The sequence below is a fragment of the Loxodonta africana genome, chromosome 12, assembly GCF_030014295.1.
Source record: "Loxodonta africana isolate mLoxAfr1 chromosome 12, mLoxAfr1.hap2, whole genome shotgun sequence".
In the NCBI taxonomy this organism is placed as follows: Eukaryota; Metazoa; Chordata; class Mammalia; order Proboscidea; family Elephantidae; genus Loxodonta; species Loxodonta africana.
In genome coordinates, this window is record NC_087353.1 from 26,960,793 (window position 1) to 26,985,376 (window position 24,584).

Genomic DNA, 24,584 nt, shown 5'->3' on the forward strand with positions numbered 1-24,584 from the left:
CCTTCTATTATTCTCAAAAAAATACTAATAAAAACAGAGAAGGTGGATATCTTATCTACTCTTATTCTTTACGTCATGGTATATATGCACATATGTGTGTATATTAAGAATAAAAATTATGAATACAGTGACAATTACTCATATATTTATATATTACACATAATAAATATATATACTCTCATAAATATCTCAAATTATAAAACAAGAAACAGGCAAATATATTCTAGTCATACATGCATTTGAGTAACTCCCAAATGCCATTATCCAGTGGAAAGGGCCAAAACTTGTGTGCCTGCCATGTGTAAGGCACCATACTAAGCACTAGAATAAAAATAAAAAGTTGAGTAAGCTATGAGCCTTTCCTTCAAATAATTTACAATCTAATTCTAATAGTACAGTGCCTGACATATAGTAAAAAAAAAATAGTAAGAGCACTATAAATCTTTGTCTTTATCAGGATGACCTAATCATTACTCTTATAACAACTATACTGTTAAACTAACATAAGGTGAGGCAGATGGTCCTGTAAACAAACCACAGGAAAAACAAAATTACAAAAATAGATGCATTACCAAATATCACCCTCTTAATTCTTTTTCCTCCTATAAAGTTCTCTGCTGCCTTTTCTCCCACTGCTCCTGCAGACTTCTCAACTGCCCCTACCTTCTACTCATTCTTAAGGTTGCTTTACAAATGGCACTTTTTCTCAACAATCTCATCTCACATCCCCCACACCTCTGATTAAAATCTCTCACTGTGACCTGTATTTTTCCTCCATCGGATTTGTCAAAGTTTATAATTACATACTTGACTGTCCATATACTCATGAGGTAAGAGACTAGGCCTTTTTATTCAGTCATACCCCAAAATCAAGCAAAGCAATTCATATACATAAATGGCACTTAGTAAATGTTCGCTAAACACAGCAAAGAGTGAACAAATCCCAGACTTAGTCACTAATCTTTTTCTGATCAATTCTTGACTTACAACTAAATACTTCTTTCTGTTTTTATCTACAGAAACTTACAAATAGTCTATCCTGAAACTAGGTCTTTGAATCAGTTCATTCCAGTTTGAACCCCTCCTGAGAAATTGCATTTCCACCCCAGATATACGGAACCAGAACCTACATTTAACAAGATTCCCAGGTGATTCTTAGATATAATAATCTGCTCTGCTAGTGGTTCTCAGAATTAGACCCAACAATAAGTGTTAGCAGCACCTGCAAGCCTGTTAGAAACGGAAATTGTCATCAGGGGTTCAAACCTGAATAACTCAGCTCAAAGCCCTGCCTGAAACTGGCTTAATTATTTTTTTAAACACAACTTGAATTTCACTCCCTCCAAAATGAACAACTTAAAGCAAAACAGTAGAGGCAGTAGCTAAATCGGTAAAGATATTTTTATTTTAATAGTCATAATGATTGTTGATTATACATATTTAATATCTATTCTGACTCTTTAGAAACGCTATAGCAATTACAGACTTGAAATTTTAATTTTTAAAACGTTTTGGAAACTCTTACCTTGACATTTCCCAATAATAGATGTAAAATCATCTTTTGCTGACCTGCAAAATATGTACAAAATTAACACAACAGTTTTACCATGGTAACACTATAAACATTGTGTAGGATTATGTTGTTGTTGTCAGGTGCCACTGAGTAAATTCCTGCTCACAGCAACCCTATGCACAACAGAATGAAACACTGCCCAGTCCTGTGCCATCCTCACAATCATTGCTATGTTTGAGCCCACTATTGTGGCCACTGTGTCAATCCATCTTCTTAAAGGTCTCCCTCTTTTTTGCTGCCCCTCTACTTTACCAGGAATGGTGTCCTTCTCCAGGGACTCGTCCCTCCTGATAACATGCTCAATGTACATGAGATGAAGTCTCACCGGCCTTGAGCACTGTGGCTGTACTTCTTCCAAGATAGATTTGTTCATTCTTTTGGCAGTCTACGGTATATTCGATGTTCTTCGCTAACACCATAATTCAAAGGCATCAATTCTACTTTGGTCTTCCTTATTCATTGTCCAGCTTTCACATGCATATGAGGCAACTGAAAATACCATGGCTTGGGTCAGGTGCACCTTAGTCCTCATGGTGATTTCTTTGGTTTTTACGACTTTAAAGAGGTCTTTTCCAGCAGATTTGTCCAATGTAATATGTCGTTTGATTTCTCGACTGCCACTTCCATAAGTGTTGATTGTGGATCTCAGTAAAATGAAATCCTTGACAACCAATCTAATCGTAGCCTTTTAATACAATACTGAAGTCTAGTCCCCATTCCCAAAGGCTCTGATTGAGTACATCTGGAATAGGACCTGTTATGGATCGAAAACTGTGTCCTCAAAAAATACGTGTTGAATTCCTGGCCCTTGTACCTATAGATGCAATCCTGTTTGGAAATTGGGTTTTCCTTTTGTTATATTAATGAGATCACACAGTGTAGGATGGATTCTAAATCTAATCACTTCCCAGTTATAAAAAGAGCAGAATGGACACAGAGACACACACAGGAGAAGACAGATGCTATGTGAGGATCATCTATATACAGGAATGCCAAAGATTTCCAGCGAACACTGGAAACAAGGAGAGAGGTTCACAGAAGGAATTGGCATGGCCAAGATATGTTCAGAGCTGTGAGAAAATAAATTTCTGTACTTTAAAGACACCCAATTTGTGGTATTATATTACAATAGCACTAGGAAACAAAGAAGAGCCCAATATATTTTTTTAAAGCTCCATAGGTTGATCCTGGTTAAGAACCCTATTATAAAATTTGATCACCTGGGAAAAAAAGTCTTATTTTAATAAATCACTAAGCTTTAATAGGTGACCATATTTATATCAGGGAGGCTTGGTGGTATGGTGGTTAAGTGCTCAGCTGCTAACGAAAAGGTTGGCAGTTCAAACCCACCAGCCATTCCACAGGAGAAAGTTGTAGCAGTCTGCTTCTGTAAAGATCTACAGCTTTGGACACCCTCGGGGGCAGTTCTACCCTGTCCTATAAGGTTGTTATGTATTGGACAGTGATGAGTTTGTTTTTTTCTGTTTATATTTCTATCAGTGACCTATTTAAAATCTGAGATTTTGAAATACATAACAGTATATTTATTATTAAAAAGTAGTATAATTATTATAAAAAAAATTCAGGAATGAAAATTGGTAAACCATGTATCTGAAACCTCAATGTCCATGGCATTTAACCTAGTAATTCTGCTTCTACAAAGTTATCCCCAGGAAATAATTACAAATATACACAGATAACAAGCATCTTAATGCAGTCTAATTTATAAAAGAGAAAAACATACCTAGTATAAGTAGATTAATTAATTAGATTTTGCTATTGAACTCAAAGAAATCCTGGTGGTGCAGTGTTTGAGTTCTCACCTGCTAACTGAGAGGTCACAGTGGTTTGAACCCACCAGCAACTCCATGGGAGAAAGATGTGACAGTCTGCTACCGTGCAGATTTACATCCTTGGAAACCCTATGGGGCAGTTCTACTCCGTCCTGTAGGGTCATTATGAGTTAGAATCAACTCGATGGCAGTGAGTTTTTTTTGTTTGTTTGTTTTTGCAGGATTGGGGGTATGGGTTATATGAACTCAATGGAATACTATACAATTACAATATGTGACATGGAAAGATGTTCACAATACATTAATTTTCAAAAGTTATCCAGAAAAAAGTATCAAATAGAATGTATAGTATTATTCCAGTAAATGTTATAAATACACACACATATATAAGAGTCTAGAAGAATACACACCAAAACGTCAATAGAAGTTGACTCTGGATAGTAGAATTATGGGTAATGTTTATTTCCTTCTTTCCCCTTAACTCTATTTTCTAATATTTCTGAATGACTAAGCTTTACTTTTAAAATAAATTTCAAAGGCTCTCATGTTTTTAGCCATTTCTTAAAATATTATGTTATATCACAATTAAAGCCAATTATAAATATGGAAATAAAATTTCCTCAAAAAATTGAACTGTTCAGCCTCCAAGTGGAGTAAAGCAAAAAGAACAAGGTCCTTTAAATGAAGCTGACCTGTTTTCAGCTTTGTCTATGCGACATGGGCAAAATATTTAACATGAGTTTCATTTTTCTTTAATAAAATGGGATAGGTAATAGCAACATCAAAGCTTAATAAAAGGGTTAAATGAGATATTACGTATAAATTAGCATGAACTAGATCTCAATAAATGTTCATTATTTTCATCCTTAATATACTCATTAAATAATAGCTGCTTCTTTTATTGGGAAAGGGAAGAGAGGAGAATATAAACTTGGTTTTGTCCAAACTTCACAAAACCATTGCTTAGAACAACTGAGCAAACTTTGGTGGAAAAAATTTTTATGCCATTTTTATGAGTCCCTTATTTTAATGCCTTTTGTTGGAGTCTGCGATGGTTTCTAATTAGTTCCCGTTATCTGTAACAACCTTTAATTAATAAATTATTATTTCACTATTTAGGAAAGAAGAAAACATGTATTAGCCACTTATAATCCATAACTGCTGCCAGATTACAAATTCAAGTAGTAATTCAGAAGAAGCCATTTCCTACCTATGAACAGCCCCCTACAGAAGCAGGCTAAGTAGTCCACATTAGGACAGATGATTGGTATCATTTTCTACCTGGTACAAAAATAAAATGGGGAAACAGCAGCCCTGGTACTATCTTGCAGAAGACAGAGCTATCTCTCAAAAATTAAACTGTGTGTCAACTTTTCATTTTTCGTTTTTCAAAAACCATTTATTTATAACTGCTTCTTGATATCCAATATGACCTCAGTTACTATAATTACATTTTATTTTCTAATCCAACCAATAAATATTTACTGAACACCTACCATGTGCCTACTACCATTCCTACTGCAACCAGTCTTGCATTGTATGTGTTCTTCACCATGGTTAAAACATTTATATTTATATATACACACATACACATATATATACACACACATATATGCGTATGTGTGGAATAGAGACAGCAAGTATCTTAAAAATTCAGGGACAGGAAGACCTACTTACAACAATCAACCAACTTGACCTCATTGACTTATACAGAACTCTCCACCCAACTGCTGCAAAATATACTTTTTTTTCTAGCGCACATGGAACATTCTCCAGAATAGACCACATATTAGGGCATAAAACAAATCTTTCCAGAATCCAAAACATCGAAATATTACAAAGCATCTTCTCAGACCACAAGGCAATGAAGCTAGAAATCAATAACAGAAAAACTAGGGAAAAGAAATCAAATACTTGGAAAATGAACAATACCCTCCTGAAAAAAGACTGGGTTATAGAAGACATCAAGGAGGGAATAAGGAAATTCTTAGAAAGCAACGAGAATGAAAATACTTCCTATCAAAACCTCTGGGACACAGCAAAAGCAGTGCTCAGAGGCCAATTTATATCGATAAATGCACACATACAAAAAGAAGAAAGAGCCAAAATCAGAGAACTGTCCCGACAACTTGAACAAATAGAAAGTGAGCAACAAAAGAATCCATCAGGCACCCGAAGAAAACAAATAATAAAAATTAGAGCTGAACTAAATGAATTAGAGAACAGAAAAACAATTGAAAGAATTAACAAAGCCAAAAGCTGGTTCTTTGAAAAAATTAACAAAATTGATAAACCATTGGCTAGACTGACTAAAGAAAAACAGGAAAGGAAACAAATAACCCGAGTAAGAAACGAGAAGGACCACATCACAACAGAACCAAATGAACTCAAAAGAATCATATCAGATTACTACATAAAATTGTACTCTAACAAATTTGAAAACCTAGAAGAAATGGATAAATTCTTGGAACAATACTACTTACCTAAACTAACACATTCAGAAGTAGAACAACTAAATAGACCCATAACAAAAAAAGAGATTGAAACGGTAATTAAAAAACTCCCAACAAAAAAAAGTCCTGGCCCAGATGGCTTCACTGCAGAGTTCTACCAAACCTTCAGAGAAGACTTAACACCATTACTATTGAAGGTATTTCAAAGTATAGAAAAAGACGGAATACTACCCAACTCATTCTATGAAGCTACCATCTCCCTGATACCAAAACCAGGTACAGACATTACAAAAAAAGAAAATTTTAGACCTATATCCCTCATGAACATAGATGCAAAAATCCTTAACAAAATTCTAGCCAATAGAATCCAACAACACATCAAAAAAATAATTCACCCTGATCAAGTGGGATTTATACCAGGTATGCAAGGCTGGTTTAATATCAGAAAAACCATTAATGTAATCCATCACATAAATAAAACAAAAGACAAAAACCACATGATCTTATCAATTGATGCAGAAAAGGCATTTGACAAAGTCCAACACCCATTTATGATAAAAACTCTCACCAAAATAGGAATTGAAGGAAAATTCCTCAACATAATAAAGGGCATATATGCAAAACCAACGGCCAATATCACTCTAAATGGAGAGAACCTGAAAGCATTTCCCTTGAGAACGGGAACCAGACAAGGATGCCCTTTATCACCGCTCTTATTCAACATCGTACTTGAAGTCCTAGCCAGGGCAATTAGGCTAGACAAAGAAATAAAGGGTATCCAGATTGGTAAGGAGGAAGTAAAGCTATCACTATTTGCAGATGACATGATCGTATACATGGAAAACCCTAAGAAATCCTCCAGAAAACTACTGAAACTAATAGAAGAGTTTGGAAGAGTCTCAGGATATAAAATAAACATACAAAAATCACTTGCATTCCTCTACATCAACAAAAAGAACACCGAAGAGGAAATAACCAAATCAATACCATTCACAGTAGCCCCCAAGAAGATAAAATACTTAGGAATAAATCTTACCAAGGATGTAAAAGACCTATACAAAGAAAACTATAAAACTCTGCTACAAGAAATTCAAAAGGACACACTTAAATGGAAAAACATACCCTGCTCATGGATAGGAAGACTTAACATAGTAAAAATGTCTATTCTACCAAAAGCCATTGATACATACAACGCACTTCCAATCCAAATACCAATGTCATACTTTAAGGGAATAGAGAAACAAATCACTAATTTCATATGGAACGGAAAGAACCCCCGGATAAGCAAAACATTACTGAAAAAGAAGAAGAAAGTTGGAGGCCTCACCCTACCTGATTTCAGAACCTATTATATAGCTACAGTAGTCAAAACAGCCTGGTACTGGTACAACAACAGGCACATAGACCAATGGAACAGAATTGAGAATCCAGATATAAATCCATCCATTTATGAGCAGCTGATATTTGACAAAGGACCAGTGTCAGTCAATTGGGGAAAAGATAGTCTTTTTAACAAATGGTGCTGGCATAACTGGATATCCATTTGCAAAAGAATGAAACAGGACCCATACCTCACACCATGCACAAAAACTAACTCCAAGTGGATCAAAGACCTAAACATAAAGACTAAAACGATAAAAATCATGGAAGAAAAAATAGGATCTACCCTAGGAGCCCTAATACAGGGCATAAACAGAATACAAAACATTACCAAAAATGATGAAGAGAAACCAGATAACTGGGAGCTCCTAAAAATCAAACACCTATGCTCATCTAAAGACTTCACCAAAAGAGTAAAAAGACCACCTACAGACTGGGAAAGAATATTCAGCTATGACATCTCAGACCAGCACCTGATCTCTAAAATCTACATGATTCTGTCAAAACTCAACCACAAAAAGACAAACAACCCAATCAGGAAGTGGGCAAAGGATATGAACACACATTTCACTAAGGAAGATATTCAGGCAGCCAACAGATACATGAGAAAATGCTCTCGATCATTAGCCATTAGAGAAATGCAAATTAAAACTACGATGAGATTCCATCTGACACCAACTAGACTGGCATTAATTCAAAAAACACAAAATAATAAATGTTGGAGAGGCTGCGGAGAGATTGGAACTCTCATACACTGCTGGTGGGATTGTAAAATGGTACAACCACTTTGGAAATCCATCTGGCGTTATCTTAAACAGTTAGAAATAGAACTACCATACAACCCAGAAATCCCACTCCTCGGAATATACCCTAAAAATACAAGACCCTTCACACAAACAGATATATGCACACCCATGTTTATTGCAGCTCTGTTTACAATAGCAAAAAGCTGGAAGCAACCAAGATGTCCATCAACGGACGAATGGGTAAATAAATTGTGGTATATTCACACAATGGAATACTACGCATCGATAAAGAACAGTGACGAATCTCTGAAACATTTCATAACATGGAGGAATCTGGAAGGCATTATGCTGAGCGAAATGAGTCAGTTGCAAAAGGACAAATATTGTATAAGACCACTACTATAAGATCTTGAGAAATAGAAAAAACGGAAAAGAACACATACTTTTGTGGTTACAAAGGGGGGAGGGAGGGAGGGAGAGGGCTTCTTATTGATCAGTCTGTAGATGGGAACTGCTTTGGGTGAAGGGAAAGACAACACTCAAAACAAGGAAGGTCAGCCTAATTGGACAGGATTAAAAGTAAAGAGGTTTCCGAGATAAAATGAAAGCTTCAAAGGATAGCGAAGCAGGGGCTGGGGTCTGGGGAACTTGGTTTGAGAGGACTTCTAAATCAATGGGCAAAACAATTCTATTATGAAAACACTATGCATCCCACTTTGAATTGTGGCACCTGGGGTCCTAAATGCCAACAAGCAGCCATCTAAAATACATTAATTGGTCTCAACCCACCGGGAGCAAAGGCAAAGGAAGAACACCAAGGCCACACGACAACTAAGAACCCAAGAGACAGAAAGGGCCACATGAACCAGAGACCTACAATATCCTGAGACCAGAAGAACTAGTTGGTGCCCGGCCACAATCGATGTCTGCCCTGTCAGGGAACACAACAGACAACTCCTGAGGGAGCAGGAGACCAATGGGATGCAGACCCCAAATTCTCATTAAAAGACCACACCTAATGGTATGATTGCGACTAGAGGAATCCCAGAGACAATGCTCCCCAGAACTTCTGATGGCACAGGACAGGAACCATCCCCGAAGACAAATCATCAGGCATGAAAAGGACTGGTCAGTGGGGGGGAGAGAGATACTGATGAAGAGTGAGCTAATTAAATCAGGTGGACACGGGAGAGTGTGTTGGCAACTCTTGACTGGAGGGGGGATGGGAAGATAGAGAGAGAGGGAAGAAGGTAAAATTGGCACGAAACGAGAGACTGGAAGGGCTGACTCAATAGGGGGAGAGCAAGTGGGAGAAGGGAGTAAGATGTATGTAAACCTACATGTGACAGACTGATTGGAATGGTAAATGTTCACTTGAAGCTTAATAAAAATTTAAAAAAAAAAAAAAAAATTCAGGGACAGCTATTGCTCACAGGGTTTACTTTTGGAATCTATCTCTCCCTTTTTCCTTGATAACTACTCAACATCTTTGCTCAAATTAAGACACTTTCCTTCAGGTCACTAGAAAGTAAGCATGTCTGTCGATATCCATTCAACAAAAGCAACTGAGTGACAACTCTGAGCAATGCAGTAGGCTCTGCCCCATAATGCCCTCTCAGCATCTGCTTCCCTATTCCACCTGCAAATGCTGCACTTATTCGTCAAACATCAACTAAGCACCAATTATGCTCAAGGAAATATAAAGTACTGGGAATAAAAGACAACTCCTGCCTCCAAGGTACAAGCAGTGTAATTGGCACTGCACACCCAAACCCCATTCACATTGCAGTTTTAGAAACGGCACCGCCTGGAATTGTGCAAAGCAGTGGACCTAAATATAATTGGGAAACCTAGAGATGAAAACCATAAAATTCCTAGAAGAAAAAGCAGGGGCAATGCTGTCCAGGCCTAGCTTTCAACAACTGATTATCTGATATGATAACAAAAGCACGAACAGCGAAAGACAAATAAATGGGATCTCATAAAAATTTTTTAAAAACTTTTGGTCATCAAAAGATTTTACAAAAAAAATGGAATAAAAGCTACCAACTAGGAGAATACCTTCGGAAACATATACCCAACAAGAACCTAATAACCGAAATTCATATAAAACTTCTCAACTTAAAGACAAATAACCTAACCATAAAATGGGCAAAGGACTGAATAGACATTTCACCAAAGAGGACATTAAAATGGCCCCCAACCCATGAAAAGATGCTCAGTGTCACTGGCCATCAGAGAGATGCAAATGAAAACCACAATGAGATTCCATTTCACTCCCGCTAACATAAAAAAAAACTGGAAATAATAAATATTGGAGAGAATATGAGGAAAATGGAACTGTTACCCATTGCTAGTGGGAATGCAAAAATGGTACAGTTGTTGTGGAAAACTGTAGCAGTTCCTCAAAAAACTAAAAATAGAACTACCATAAAGCCAAACCAAACCTGCTGTTGTCAAGTCAGTTCCGACCTACAGCGACCCTATAGGACAGAGTAGAACTACCCTGTGGGGTTTGCAAGGAGCGCCTGATGGATTTGAACTGCTAACCTTTTGGTTAGCAGCTGTAGCTCTTACCCACTATGCCGCCTGCCACCAGAGAACTACCATAAAAAAAAGGGGCCCAGCAATTCCACTCCTAAGTATATACCCAAAAGACCTGAGAGCACAGACTCAAACAGAGACTTGTACACCTTCACAATAGCCAAAAGGGGGAAACAACCTAAACGCCCATCAACAGATGAATGGATAAACAAAATGTAGTACATACGTACAGTGGAATACTATTCAACCAGCAGGAGAAATGAGGTCTTGATACATGCTACAATATGGATCAAGCTGGAAGACATTATGCTGAGTGAAATAAGTCAATCACAAAAGGACAAATATTGTATGACCTCACTTATATAAAAAGATGAGAAAAGACAAATGCATAGAGAACAAAGTTTATTAGACATTACCAGGAGTGGGAAGGAGGAAGAAATGGCGGGGTTAACGGTAATGGAAATAAGGCATCAATTAAGGGTAGGGTTGCACAGCTGACTATTATAATTGCTCTCAGTAAGTTGTACACCTGTAAAAAGTTGAATTGGCAAAAGTTATGTGATAGATTAATTTACAACAATGACCAAAAAAGAGTAGCTCCTGAGGCTGCTTATGTACAACCAAATACCTCATGGGATTTAGTTTCTTGGTTTGGAGGTTCAGGGTCACGGTTTCACGAGACTTCCCAGTTAATTGGGCTAATAATATGTGCAGTGCCTCTGTTCTACCTCCTACTTCCATGCATAGTGCCTGGGCTCTTAAAAGCTTGCAAGCGGGCATCCAAGGCACAGTTGGTCTCTATTCACCTGTAACAGCAGCGGAAGAAGGTCAGTCAGCAATAGGAGGAGGATATGGAATGTGTGGCTTATTGCCTCCATGAACAACTGCCTCCTTTGCCATGAGAACAGAGGAACTGGATAGTGTCCAGCTACCATTACTCAGCAATATGATCAAAGATTCCATACAAGAATCCAGACCAAAAGGGGGAAATGAAAATCAGAATGTCAAATTCTCATGAACTCCAGGATTCCAGAGCCGTGAAGTTTGCATGAACCTCTGAAACTATCACCCTGAGATAATCTTTAAACCTTAAACCAAAAATATCCCCTGAAGTCTTCTTAAAACCAAACAATAACTTAGCTTACCTAGTAAAAAACGTATACCTTGAGCATTACTTTCTTTTAAGAACTATCTATATGGGATCAAATTGACAACAGCAACTCGAAAAATTAGATAGCAACTTTAAAGGGCAGTGAATTATGTTAATGAAGAGGAACAGCACAGAAAAGGAGGGTGAGACTGTTTATACAACTCAAAAATGTAATCAACGTCATTAAGTACTACATGTAGAAACTACTGAAATGGTATATGTTCTGCTGTGTATATTCCCCACAACAACAATAAAATAAATAAAACTACATTAAAAAAAATTTTTTCCATTAACAAGTTCCATGAAATTCTTAGTCAAATTCTTTCCTGGGCCTGACTATCAATCCCACCCCCACATGCACACTCTGCCCTTAAAACTACAATCATTGATTAATGTTTTTCTTTTGTAGGAAAAAGATGGAAATTAATTTTGACTATTAACTACTGTTTATAAATCAGTCACACCATGAGTACATTTCTCAAAAAGATACACTTCAAGTTACTGTAACAAACTAAATATTGTTTCCATGAATAATACAAGTTCAAAATCTGGCTAAATCAGTGTTTAATGATACTGTTTAAAAAACAGTGGAAACTATTACAGTACCGTCAAATTACGCACTGTAGTTCCAAATGGCCAACATTACTGCCAAACGCTTCTACCCTGAAAAGTCGTAAGTAGAATCCAAAAGCCTCCCCTTTTGAAGCTGATGCCCTGATGGGGGCAAACTCTCTGTCTACTCCCCCAAAAGTTGAGGGGTCCAGCTCTACTTAAATAAAAAGAAATATCACAAACAGAAAGCTAAAATCAGTGTGACAACAAGTGAATGGTCACTAATACTATCTTTGGTCAAAAATAATGAATCAGCACAAAAACTCTGTAAGTAGTATCTAGGGATCCTAAAATTTCTACCTCACTGTTTTTTTGATAACCAAAAATTAAGTCTTTCCTGGAAAAAGGAATAACACTCAATTTTAGAGCATCTCCTCTGAGTCCCTGGGTGGCACAAATGTTGGTGGTTAAGCAGTTCCTCAGAACAAAGCCCCAGCGATCTACCTCCAAAAATAACAGCCTGCTCAGGAGGGGATAGGAAAGATGGTAATAGGGAACCCAAGGTCAAGAAGGGAGTGTTGACATGTCATGGGGTTGCTAACCAATGTCATAAAACAGTATGGGTAGTAACCGTTTAACGAGAATCTACTTTGTTCTGTAGACCTTCATCTAAAATACAATTAGAAAAAAAAAGTCAGCCTATGGAGCACAGTTCATCTGTGACAAACATGGTTCACCATGAGTCAAAACTGACTGAAAACAACTCGTTTTTGTTTTGTCTGCTGTTGCTAATTTTCCAAAGAACAAACTAGTTTGCCTGAGTTAATTGCTTTTCTTTCACAACTGATGAAATCACTAAAAAATAAAATACACAGAAGGCCCAGTTAGAGACAGCTCTTAGATGCGCATGTAATACCAGTGAAAGTCTCTGACAGGACGGGGAATACTGCTGGTCTTAAGTATGATGTAACCTTGGTCTTTTGCAAGCCCATATTCAATCTACAGCTTTAAAGCAATGAAGCGTTTTCACCTTCCTTAGCATTCGATTGGTCGACTAGGCAATAACTAGTTAAACGAGTGATTTCCAGAGTTCTTGAAGATAAACCTCATCTCCTAAAAAAAAAAAAAACTAAGAAAGCAAAATTTCTCAGAAGACAGCAAGGTGATCTGAGGAAATAGGAAGACAAATGAGCTACTCTGGGAAAGCAAAAGATCCTTCACCTTTTAACTGACCTAAGTTGGTGCTTGATACTTGGCAAAATTGAGTTAATAGGAAAAACTCTTTAAATAACCTCTTTAAAAAAATCGTAGTTCCCGTTTATCAAGTAAATTCTTCTCAAATGAAATCCCAAGTATGAATAACATTAACAATTACCTGATTTCCACACACTGGTCTTGAACAGCAGCCAAAAGTTTCCCATTGCTTTCACGGAGAAAGGGAAAAAAAATTGTATTATGAATATCTGCAGCAGTCTTCAATACCTATGAAATTATTTTAAACAGTTAAAATTATCTTTAATTTTTCACATGCTTTAATTATCCATCTTTTGACCTTATAATTAGATGAGTACAGAAGCATGAAAATGATTCAATACAGTTTGAATTACATTTTTAAAGAATACTAATTATATGTGATGAAGGGTATTTTGGGGTTTACAATTATACTTACCCAAAGAATTTGGTCTTTGTCCTTGGTTCCTGACAGAAAACCTCTAAAATCTTAGAACTCCCCAGGTCTTTGTTATCAAAGGGGGCTCCAGACCTGATATTGCTGTGTGTGCTGTCGAGTCAATTCTGACTCATAGCGATCCTATATGACAGAGTAGAACTGCCCCATAGGGTTTGCAAGGCTGTAACATTTACGGGAGCAGATCATCAGGTCTCTTCTCCCACGGAGCAGCTGGTGGGTTCCAACCATCAACATTTTAGTTCACAGCCGAGCACTTAACCATTGCACCACCAGGACTCCTTCTAGACCTGACAGGTTATATTAATGAGCTCACTCAGATAGGGGCTCCCCATGCCAGAAAGATCCAAAATATGATATCAACCCACCTCAGGGGAAATGGGCATGATGCAATCAATCACAGCTACGTAATGAAGCTCCAATGAAGGCTCCTGACACAGAAGCTGGGCTTCCTGGCTGGTAATAACATCATGCACATGGGAATGTACCATGTCCTTTTTTGAGACAGAGTTGCTTCACACTAGGAACCATTCCAGATCTCACCCTACGTGCCCCTTCATTTGTGTCCTCTTTGCTATAATAAAACTTTGCTATACATTACTGTAAAGCACTTTCCTCAGTTCTATTAGTTATTCTAGTAAATTATTGAAATTGTTATTAGTTATTATTATTCTAGTAAATTATTGAAATTGAGAGAGTTGTGAGAGCCAACAGGTCAGAAATAAGGAGGGTTCTGGGGACCTCCAGGCTTATGCCTGTATCATGAGGGGGTACAGCAAAACTTCAAATTTGTAGCCAGCAGGTCAGAAGTGAGGCCATCATAGGGAGCCCAAGTTTGTGGCTGGCACTGGGCAGACTTGGCAGACTGGAGGACTGTGCCCTTTAACTTGTGAAACTGACTTAGCTCTGGTAGTGAGGGTCATGGGAAGAAGTACTGCATATGACTGGATTGGTTTATACGGGCCTATACAATAAAAATCAAGACTGGAAGCTAAAAGGACCCCAGAATTAATGTCCATAATGAAATTTAAAAGCTAACCCAGGTAGAGAAACATTATATGAATTTTATACACGCTTACCTTGCGAGTACCAAATGCCAGTTTATCTGTTTATTAACCAAGCGAACCAGTCCATCTGGGAGCAAAAAAGGTGCAGGGCTGAAAGCACAACACATTAGCTAGCTCAAAACCTAATTGTCAAAAACACATAGAAATAGATAAATAATATAAACAGCATTTATATCTACATAGACAGAAGATTTTTTTTTTCCATTAGAATATAAAATCGGAATATTGACAAACTGAAAACCAAGTTACCAACATATGATAACTGGAATTTGACCACATACATTTCTCCATTTTCAGAAAACATGGTGGTAGTTTCAAAAATATAAATTGCATGTCCTTTCCAAGAAAAGATATCTACAGTGTCAGTAACATGGCAGAGTGAACTTACACCAAACCCTTCCTACTATGAACACGTAAAAATTCTGGCTCAATTATACCAAAAACAAATTCTAATATACAGCCAAGCTCACAAGAAAAGAAAAAAAAAAAGGAAAAATCCAAGTGCTAAAAATGAGAAAGGAATTAACACTAGAGTGGATCACAAGAGAAGAGAAGGTCTTTACACACAGGGACAGGAAGTGAGCCTTGGCCACAGAAAGGACAGAGGTTGGAAAAAACTCCAGCAAAAGCCAGGACTCTCAAACGACTGCACCATAAGTGAAAGAAGACTAGACAAACTTCACATTGGGCCCAGAGGGACATTAAGGAATCTCACTTTGCCTAAGACTCTGGTCTATGGGGGACAGAAGTGAAATCTATGATAAGTCAAAATTCCAAGCCTGCAACATATGCAAGATTGGACTGCAACTGCATGTGATGCAAGAATTCCCAAGCTTAAGCTCACAATAAAACCGTTATAAAAGACATGAGGAAACAATCCACCATAAGTGAAAGTCTGCAGACACTCTAAATCGAGGGCTAACACATGAAAAGATGGAGAGGAGGAATAAATAAACACAATCCCATGGAGGAAAAACAGCAAATTAGGGAAACTAGAAAACACAAAGCAGAATGAAAAAGTGTATCAGTAAAATATATACAGTGTATATATGCTATTCTTTAAAATACAAATAATCATGAGATAACTCACAGAGAAAAGAAAACTATAGGCCAATATCCCTTCTAAATGTAGATGTAAAAATCCTCAACAAAATACTAGTAAACAGAATCCAGCAGCATATTAAGACAGTCATACACCATGACCAAGTGGGATTTATTCCAGGAATGCAGGGATGGTTCAACATTAAAAAATCAACATAATACACCACACCAACAGAACAAAGGAAAAGAACCACATGATCATCTCTATACAGGCAGAAAAAGCATCTGACAAAATCCAACACCCTTTCTTTATGAAAGCTCTAAAGAAGATTGGAATAGAAGGAAAATTTCTCAGTATGATTCAGGACATATATAAAAAGCCAAGAGCCATGATTACACCTATAGAGAAAAATTGAGAGCTTTCCCCTTGAAACTGAGAGCAAGATAAGGGTGCCTGCTCTCACCACTTCCATTTAATATTATATTAGAAGTCCTAGCCAGAGTAATAAGACAAGAAAAACAAATAAAAGGTATCCAGAACAGAAAAGAAAATTTTTAATTTTCTCTATTCATAGATATGATCCTATATACAGAAATTCCAAAAGAGCCCACAAGAAAACTTCTAGAGTTAATAGAAGAATTTGGCAAAGTTGCCAGGTACAAGGTTAACAAATAAAAATCAGTTGGGTTTCTACACACCAGCAATGAGAAATCTGAAAGGGAAATTAGGGAAACCATTTACAATAGCCTCTAAGAGAATAAAATGCATAAGAATAAATCTAATCAAGGACATGAAGGACTTATGCAAAGAAAACTATAAAAACACTGTTGAAAGAGATTACAGAAGACTTAAATAAATGGAAAGATGTCCCATGTTCATGGATTGGAAGATTAGATGTCAATACTATCCAAAACTGATCTATAGATTCAATGCAATCCTAATCAAAATTCCAATAGGCTTCTTTACAGAAACAGAAAAACCTATCCTCAACTTTATATGGAATGGCAAGAGGCTCCGAATAGCTAAAGCAATGTTAAAAGAGAACAAAATAGAAGAACTCATACTTCCAGATTTTAAAACATACTATACAGCTACAGTAATCAAAACTACAGCTACAGTAATCAAAACAGGCTGGTACTGGTATAACACCAGACACACAGAACAATGGAAAAGAATTAAGAGTCCAGAATGAAACCCACATATCTATGGTCAACTGATTTTTGACAAGAGTATAATAAGTTCATTCAATGGGGAATGAAAAGTGTCTTCAATAAATGGTGTTGGGAAAACTGGACTGCCACATGCAGAAAAATGAAACAGGATTCATGCCTCATAAAAAAAAAAAAATACACAAAAACAAATTTAAATGGATTAAAGACCCAAATGTGAAAAGTAAAACCACAAATTCTTTAGAAGAAAATGCACAGCCAATGCTCTCAGGCCTGGTATTTTTTGTTTGTTTTTGTTTTAGATTTATCTTTATTTAGCATGCCAAAACAGTTTATCCTGGTAATAAATTAGTATTTATAGTTATCAAAAAATGTTGGGCGCTGTCCAAGAAAAATGCTTTTGAGTGTGCACACCAAAATGAATGTAGAACCAGTTGACTTTATAATTTTCAAACTCCAAAGTGTGACAGCATCAAGTTATTGAAGCATAGAGTGTCTTTCAAAGTAAATCATGATTTAGTTAGATTGAGGTTATACAGGTTTCAATTGCCGTTTCTGTTCCTGCACGCTACTAAGCCCAACAATATATAACTGACAGCTTAGAAATCACCTGATCCAGGCCCCTAATTGTACAGATCAGGGCTACACTAGCCTTGCCAAAAATTCCAGAGCCAGTAAGAGACAGAGTCTGGATTACAAATCAGTTGTGAGTTGCTCCAGAAACGTGTTAGGTAAAAAAAGGCACAAACCTCACACAGAACTCTAGTTTATCTGTGAAAAGACCCTGGCTTCACTTGCAGCTTAACAAAGGACTGAATCCTGATGTGTTCTTTTGTAGTTCACAAATTTAGTAACTCATTTGCTTTGGAGACAAAATCATTCCTATTGTTGCACTTTATCATGGAACACCCATTGCTAGTGCTGTTTATGCTTCTTTTCTCCTGGGATGTTTGGACTTCGGCAACTTTTTTTCTTATCCTATGCTCAGAATAGATCTATACTGAGGGTCTCCTTGTTTGAAATTTAACATCAGCAGATGGAACTAACATGTTATCAATACCTACAAGGCCATTAACACTTGAGTTCATTTCTCTTCATGGCTCATTCTAATCAGACCTCACTTATCCTGCTGTTCATCTGAGCAGTCACTAGTTCCAAGAGCTTCTGCAGAGCAGCTGTGGGTTACTTGCAGGTGTCAGCGTCCCACCTAGCAAGGAGATTTCTCATTACATCAAGAGTATGCCATAGGAAAAGAAGAACAAAGCGGGAGGCCTTACTTTACCTGATTTTACACCGCCACAGTAGTCAAAACAGCCTGGTACTGGTACAACAACAGATACATGGACCATTGGAACAGAATTTTGAGAATCCAGACATAAATCCATCCACATATAAGCAATTGATATTTGACAAAGGCCCCAAAACAGTTAAAAGGGGAAAAGACAGTCTTTTTAACAAATGGTGCTGGCATAACTGGATATCCATCTGCAAAAAAATGAAACAAGACCCATACCTCACTCCATGCACAAAAACTAACTCAAAATGGATCAAAGACTTAAATATAAAATTGAAAATGATAAAGATCATGGAAGAAAAAATAGGGACGTTAGGAGCCCTAATACATGGCATAAACAGTATACAAAACACTATTAAGAATGCAGAGGAAAAACTAGATAACTGGGAGCGCCTAAAAATCAAACACCTATGCTCATCCAAAGACTTCACCAAAAGAGTAAAAAGACTACCTACAGACTCGAAAAAAGTTTTTAGCTATGACATTTCTGATCAGCTCCTAATCTCTAAAATCCACATGATACTGCAAAAAGACAAATAACCCAATTAAAAAATGGGCAAAAGATATGAACAGACACTTCACTAAAGAAGACATTCAGGTCGCTAACAGATATATGAGGAAATGTTCACGATTATTAGCCATTAGAGAAATGCAGATCAACACTACAATGAGATTTCATCTCACTCCAACAAGGCTGGCATTAATTCAAAAAACACAAAATAATAAATGTTGGAGAGGCTGTAGAGAGATTGGAACACTTATATACTGCTGGTGGGAATGTCAAATGGTACAACCACTTTGGAAACCGATTTGGCGCTTCCTTAAAAAGGTAGAAATAGAACTACCATATGATCCAGCAATCCCACTCCCTGGAATCTATCCTAAAGAAATAAGAGCCTTTACACGAACAGATATATGCACACCCATGTTTACTGCAGCACTGTTTACAATAGCAAAAAGATGGAAACAACCAAGGTGCCCATCAACAGAAAAATGAATAAATTATTTATGGTATATTCACACAATGGACTACTACACATTGATAAAGAACAGCGAGGAATCTGTGAAACATTTCATAACATGAAGGAACCTGGAAGGCATTATGCTGAGTGAAATTACTCAGTTCCAAGAGGACAAATATTGTATAAGACCACTATTATAAGAACTTGAGAAATAGTTTAAACTGAGAAGAAAACATCCTTTTGTGGTTACGAGGCGGGGAGGGAGGGAGGGTGGGAGAGGGGCATTCGCTAATTAGATAGTAGATAAGAACTACTTTAGGTGAAGGGAAAGACAGCACACGATACAGGGGAGGCCAGCACAATTAGACTAAACCAAAAGCAAAGAAGTTTCCTGAATAAACTGAATGCTTCAAAGGCCAGCGTAGCAGGGGCAGGGGCCTGGGGACCACGGTTTCAGGGGACATCTACGTCAATTGGCATAATAAAATCTATTAAGAAAACATTCTGCATCCCACTTTGAAGAGTGGCGTCTGGGGTCTTGAACGCTAGCAAGCAGCCATCTAAGATGCATCAATTGGTCTCAACCCACCCGGATCAAAGAAGAATGAAGAACACCAAGGACACAAGGCAATTACGAGCCCAAGAGACAGAAAGGGCCACATGAACCAGAAACTACATCATCCTGAGACCAGAAGAACTAGATGGTGCCCAGCTACAACCGATGACTGCCCTGACAGGGAACACAACAGAGAACCCCTGAGGGAGTAGGAGAGCAGTGGGATGCAGACCCCAAATTCTCTTAGGACCAGACTTAACAGTCTGACTGAGACTAGAAGGCCCGGTGGTTATGGCCCCCAGACCTTCTGTTGGCCCAGGATAGGAACCATTCCCGAAGCCAGCTCTTCAGACATGGATTGAACTGGACAATGGGTTGGAGAGGGATGCTGGTGAGGAGTGAGCCTCTTGGATAAGGTGGACACTTGAGACTATGTTGGCATCTCCTGCCTGGAGGGGAGATGAGAGGGTGGAGGGTGTTAGAAGCTGGCAAAATGGACAAGAAAAGAGAGTGTGAAGGGAGAGCGTGGGCTGTCTCATTAGGGGGAGAGTAATTGGGAGTGTGTAGCAAGGCGTATATGGGTTTTTGTGTGAGTGGCTGACTTTATTTGTAATCTTTCACTTAAAGCACTATAGAAATTATTAAAAAAAAAAAAAGTATGCAAAAAGAAAGAATATGCCATAGATGCTTCTGGTAATGTCCCAAGCATTCTAGCACACAACTTCCAGTGATTTACTGTCTCTGCCTAATGGTTAAACATAGCCAGGCTGCTGGCAGACAAACAAAAGGCCACACCCTTGTTTTACTTTAACTGCTAGCGAGTATGTGCAGCACACTTATCAATCAGTTACAGAATGTTCATATTCTGTCAAGTCATTTTTCTTTCTAGTTGCAGGGGTCATTCCTTATACATCCTGCTAGACAATACTTTTTTTTCACTTTTTATACACACAAGAAAGTTAAAGGGAATTTTCAAATTTCCATATGTGATTCTAATTTCTGCTACTCTAAGCACTGCACTAAAGGAAGGCTGGTGGCCTATGTTTATGTATTTATTTTTCTCCAGGGCAATATTTCTCTGTAAGGGTTTATGTAGTATTTGGTTCCAGGTTATAGGTTCGGAAACCCTGGTGGCGTAGTGGTTAAGTGCTGCGGATGCTAACCAAAAGGTTAGCAGTTCGAATCCACCAGGTGCCCCTTGGAAACTCTATGGGGCAGTTCTACTCGGTCCTATAGGGTCGCTATGAGTTGGAATCGACTCGAAGGCATTGGGTTTGGTTTGGATTTAGGTTATAGGTTCATTAGAAGTGCACATGTACTCAGAAAAGCTCATCTTAAGCAAATGGAAGAGTTCTTACAGATGCTTCACCTCTCAGGAGCAGTGACCTGAAACTGTGATAATGCTGAAATCATAAAGACTCGACCTTAACCTCCAGCTGGACTGCAGCTTCATCAGCCTTTTCTAAAAAACAAGCAAACAAAAATCCAGACGTAGAAATATTACTTGCTCCCATCTGGCAGACGCAAGCATTTCACTTACTAAGTTGGCATGTCTGGCTCCTCTCCTTCTTCCCTTGGCTTTTTATCTTGCCTGATTTTCAAGGAATGTACAGATTATTGACAAGAAAACTCTGCATTCTTTGATCATTTTACTTTTTGACTTTTCTTTTCCAACTAACTTTCAGCTCTGAAGAAATCATGACTCACTGTATTTTCTTTTTAATACCACACTCAGCTCTCTATGCCTGAAGTATAACAGACAAGGCATGCTTATTAGAACATGAACATTTTCCTAATGACAAGACTGAGAAGGCTGGCTGGGTGCGGGAACCAGAAGCACAGCCCTGACAAGGACGCTAATATTCTTAAGATTAGAACAGGGAAGGTGGTGTCAAATTTCAAAGGAAGGGCTACTTCTAATAATCTAAATTATCAAGTCCTTTTTTGTTAAGGAATGCCAATGACTTTGAGGTAGGTGATGCAATTATCAGATATTGAAGTAATTAGGTTTCAAATATAAAAATGATGAAACTGAGAGAAAGAAAGTATTGGTTTGAAATTATCTCCCTTTAAAATTCAGATGGAAAATTAGGAACATTTGTAATCCAAAGTCATAAGCATGAAAACCAGGCATGCCACGTCATGGCTGGCTTCTTTAATTAAAGATAAAGTAGCTGTCAACGGAAAGAATCCACACTCTAACGGAACAGCAAGCCAAAAAAAGTGTTCCCATGAAGAGGCCTGTAATTTTGCATTTGATTTTTCCATCTTGGCTCATTCCCAACTGTTCAAGATTTGGATTCCTAAGGCCTTCTTCAGCATTTAACTAATTATTTGTTGGTGGAAGGAAGGGGCTGGGACTATTTCTCCATACATAAATTGATTTTCATCATAAATCACTTTTAAAATGAGAGAGCAGCTAGGACACGGTGTTACATCTTTTCCATTCTCCAAATCTTCCTTGGTGACAGAAAAGTTATTGCCAAATGGGCAAGGGTAGAAATAAGACTCTGAGTCCTCATCATTCTGTTAGTCCTCCACCTCCACCTCATCGTTATCGCTCAGGTCAGTGAAAGGGCTGTCACCACCACTGTCTCACACTGCCTCCGCCAGCCTAACTTCACGCAGCTCCTGCCCAGCAGGGCATTTTGGACACGAACTTAGGCCTAGCTTTTCATAATAGATTATCGGATATAATAGCAAAAGCACAAACAGCAGAATATATGATAAATAGGACCTCATAAAAATTAAAAACTTTTGGTCATCAAAGACTTTACCAAAAAAGCGAAAAGACAAACTACCGAATGGAAAATATCTTTGGAAACCGTATTATCTGACACGAATCAACAACAAAGAGAGCATTTGAGGCTGCTTATACACAACCAAATACTTCATGGGATTTGGTTCCTTGGTTTGGAGGTTTAGGGTCATGGTTTCGTGGCACTTCCCAGTTAACTGGCCTAAGTAACATGTTCAGCACTTCTGTTCTACCTCTAGCTCATTGTGTAGTGCCTGGGGTCTTAAAAGCTTGCAAGTGACCATCTAAGGCATAACAATTGGTCTCTCTTCACCTGGAGCAGCAGAGGAAGAGAGTCAGGAATTGGAGGAGGAAATGGAATGTGTGGCTAACTGCCTCTGTGAACAACTGCCTTTTCTGCCATGAGATCAGAAAGACCCGGATGGTGCCTGGCTACCATTACTGAAAGATTCTACGTTAGAATCCTGTTCAAAAGAGGGAAAATGCAGAACAGAATTTCAAATTCTCATGGACTCCAGAATTTCTGGAGCCATTGAGGCTGGATGAACTCCTGAAACTACTGCCCCAAGATCTTCTTTAAACCTTAAACCAAAAATATCCCCTTAGGTCTTCTCAAAACCAAACAATAGTTTGGCTTAACCAGTAAAGAATGCCTGCCTGGAGCACTGTGCTGTTTTAAGATCTATCTATATAGCATCAAGTTGACCATGGCAACTTGAAAGATTAGATGGGAATCTTAGGAAACAGTGATGTTATGTTAATGCGGGACGAACACTAGCAAAAGGAGGGTGAGAATGGTTGCACAACTCAAATAATGTAATCAATGTCACTGAATTTTGTACACTGGAAATTGTTGAATTGCTGTATGTTCTGCTGTGTATATTCTCAACAATAGAAACAAAATTATAAAAAGAGATACAGAAATATTTTACAATACAGGTATTAAGCATGTACATGAATGCTACCATCAACGTGAGGGTGACAGTTTCCTCTGGAGGAGAAGGGAGAAAAAAGGACTCAGAAGACAGGATTTGAGCTTTAACATTTTGCATAAAAAGAGAGAGGATACCTGAGGTAAGTATAGCAAAATATCAACAACTGTTTTAATTTACATGAGATAAGGTCACATACAGGTTAATATATTATTATTTGTAAATCTCAGTATATTTATATTTCGCAATTTAAAAAAATACTCAAAAAACAAGGCACTGAACAATAAATACTGGACCGAAAACTTTTAGGCTTAATTACCACAAATTCAAGAGCAAAAACTGAACTACAACCTTTTTTAAAGTAACACATCATGAGGGAGATTAGATAACCACTTTGTGGTACATTCACAACCTGTACAATGATGAACATGGCCAATTCAATGAAATAAATTGCTCAGGAAAAAGGGAGACAGAAAGATAACTACTTAAGTCTGATCTTATGGTGCTTACGCATAGGATGAGGCTTCTATCAGTTAACTCTTTTTGAGTTCTCCTTCCACAGAGATAACCAAGAGAACTGACTCTCAAGCAGCAAACTGAGCAAACATATAGTATACCTGCCCTATGAAGGGCATGGGAGCCCTGGTGGTGTAGTGGTTAAGAGATCTGCTGCTAATCAAAAGTTTGTAGTTCAAATCCACCAACCACTCTTTGGAAACCCTATGGGGCACTTCTACTCTGTCCCATAGTGTCACTAGGATTCAGAATTGACTCAACGGCAAAAAGTTTGGTTGGTTTTTATCAAGGGTGTGCAGGACTAGCCAGCTGCAGCTATTACGTTCAGCAAGCTCAGAAAAAGAAGCCTATTTCTTATACTCCCTTTTGTCTTCTGCCACCCTCTCTCCTCACTCACTTTTCTACCCTAT

The 24,584-nt window shown here is 37.8% G+C and overlaps 1 protein-coding gene across 6 annotated transcripts in view; it reads right to left on the minus strand.

The window, feature by feature from the left end:
* NBAS (NBAS subunit of NRZ tethering complex) overlaps positions 1-24,584 on the minus strand; it is a 449,992-nt gene that overhangs the window by 420,590 nt on the left and 4,818 nt on the right. For 4 of the 6 annotated variants that reach the window (XM_064295042.1, XM_064295044.1, XM_064295041.1 and 1 more), the window contains exons 4-6: positions 14,958-15,035; positions 13,567-13,614; positions 1,526-1,569 (exon numbers count right to left, since the gene is read on the minus strand). In XM_064295042.1, the coding sequence (XP_064151112.1) occupies positions 1,526-1,569; positions 13,567-13,614; positions 14,958-15,035 (170 nt within the window). Of the gene's footprint in view, positions 1-1,525; positions 1,570-13,566; positions 13,621-14,957; positions 15,036-24,584 lie in introns of those variants that run through there. The other 2 variants (XM_064295045.1, XM_064295046.1) reach the window with 2 other exon arrangements.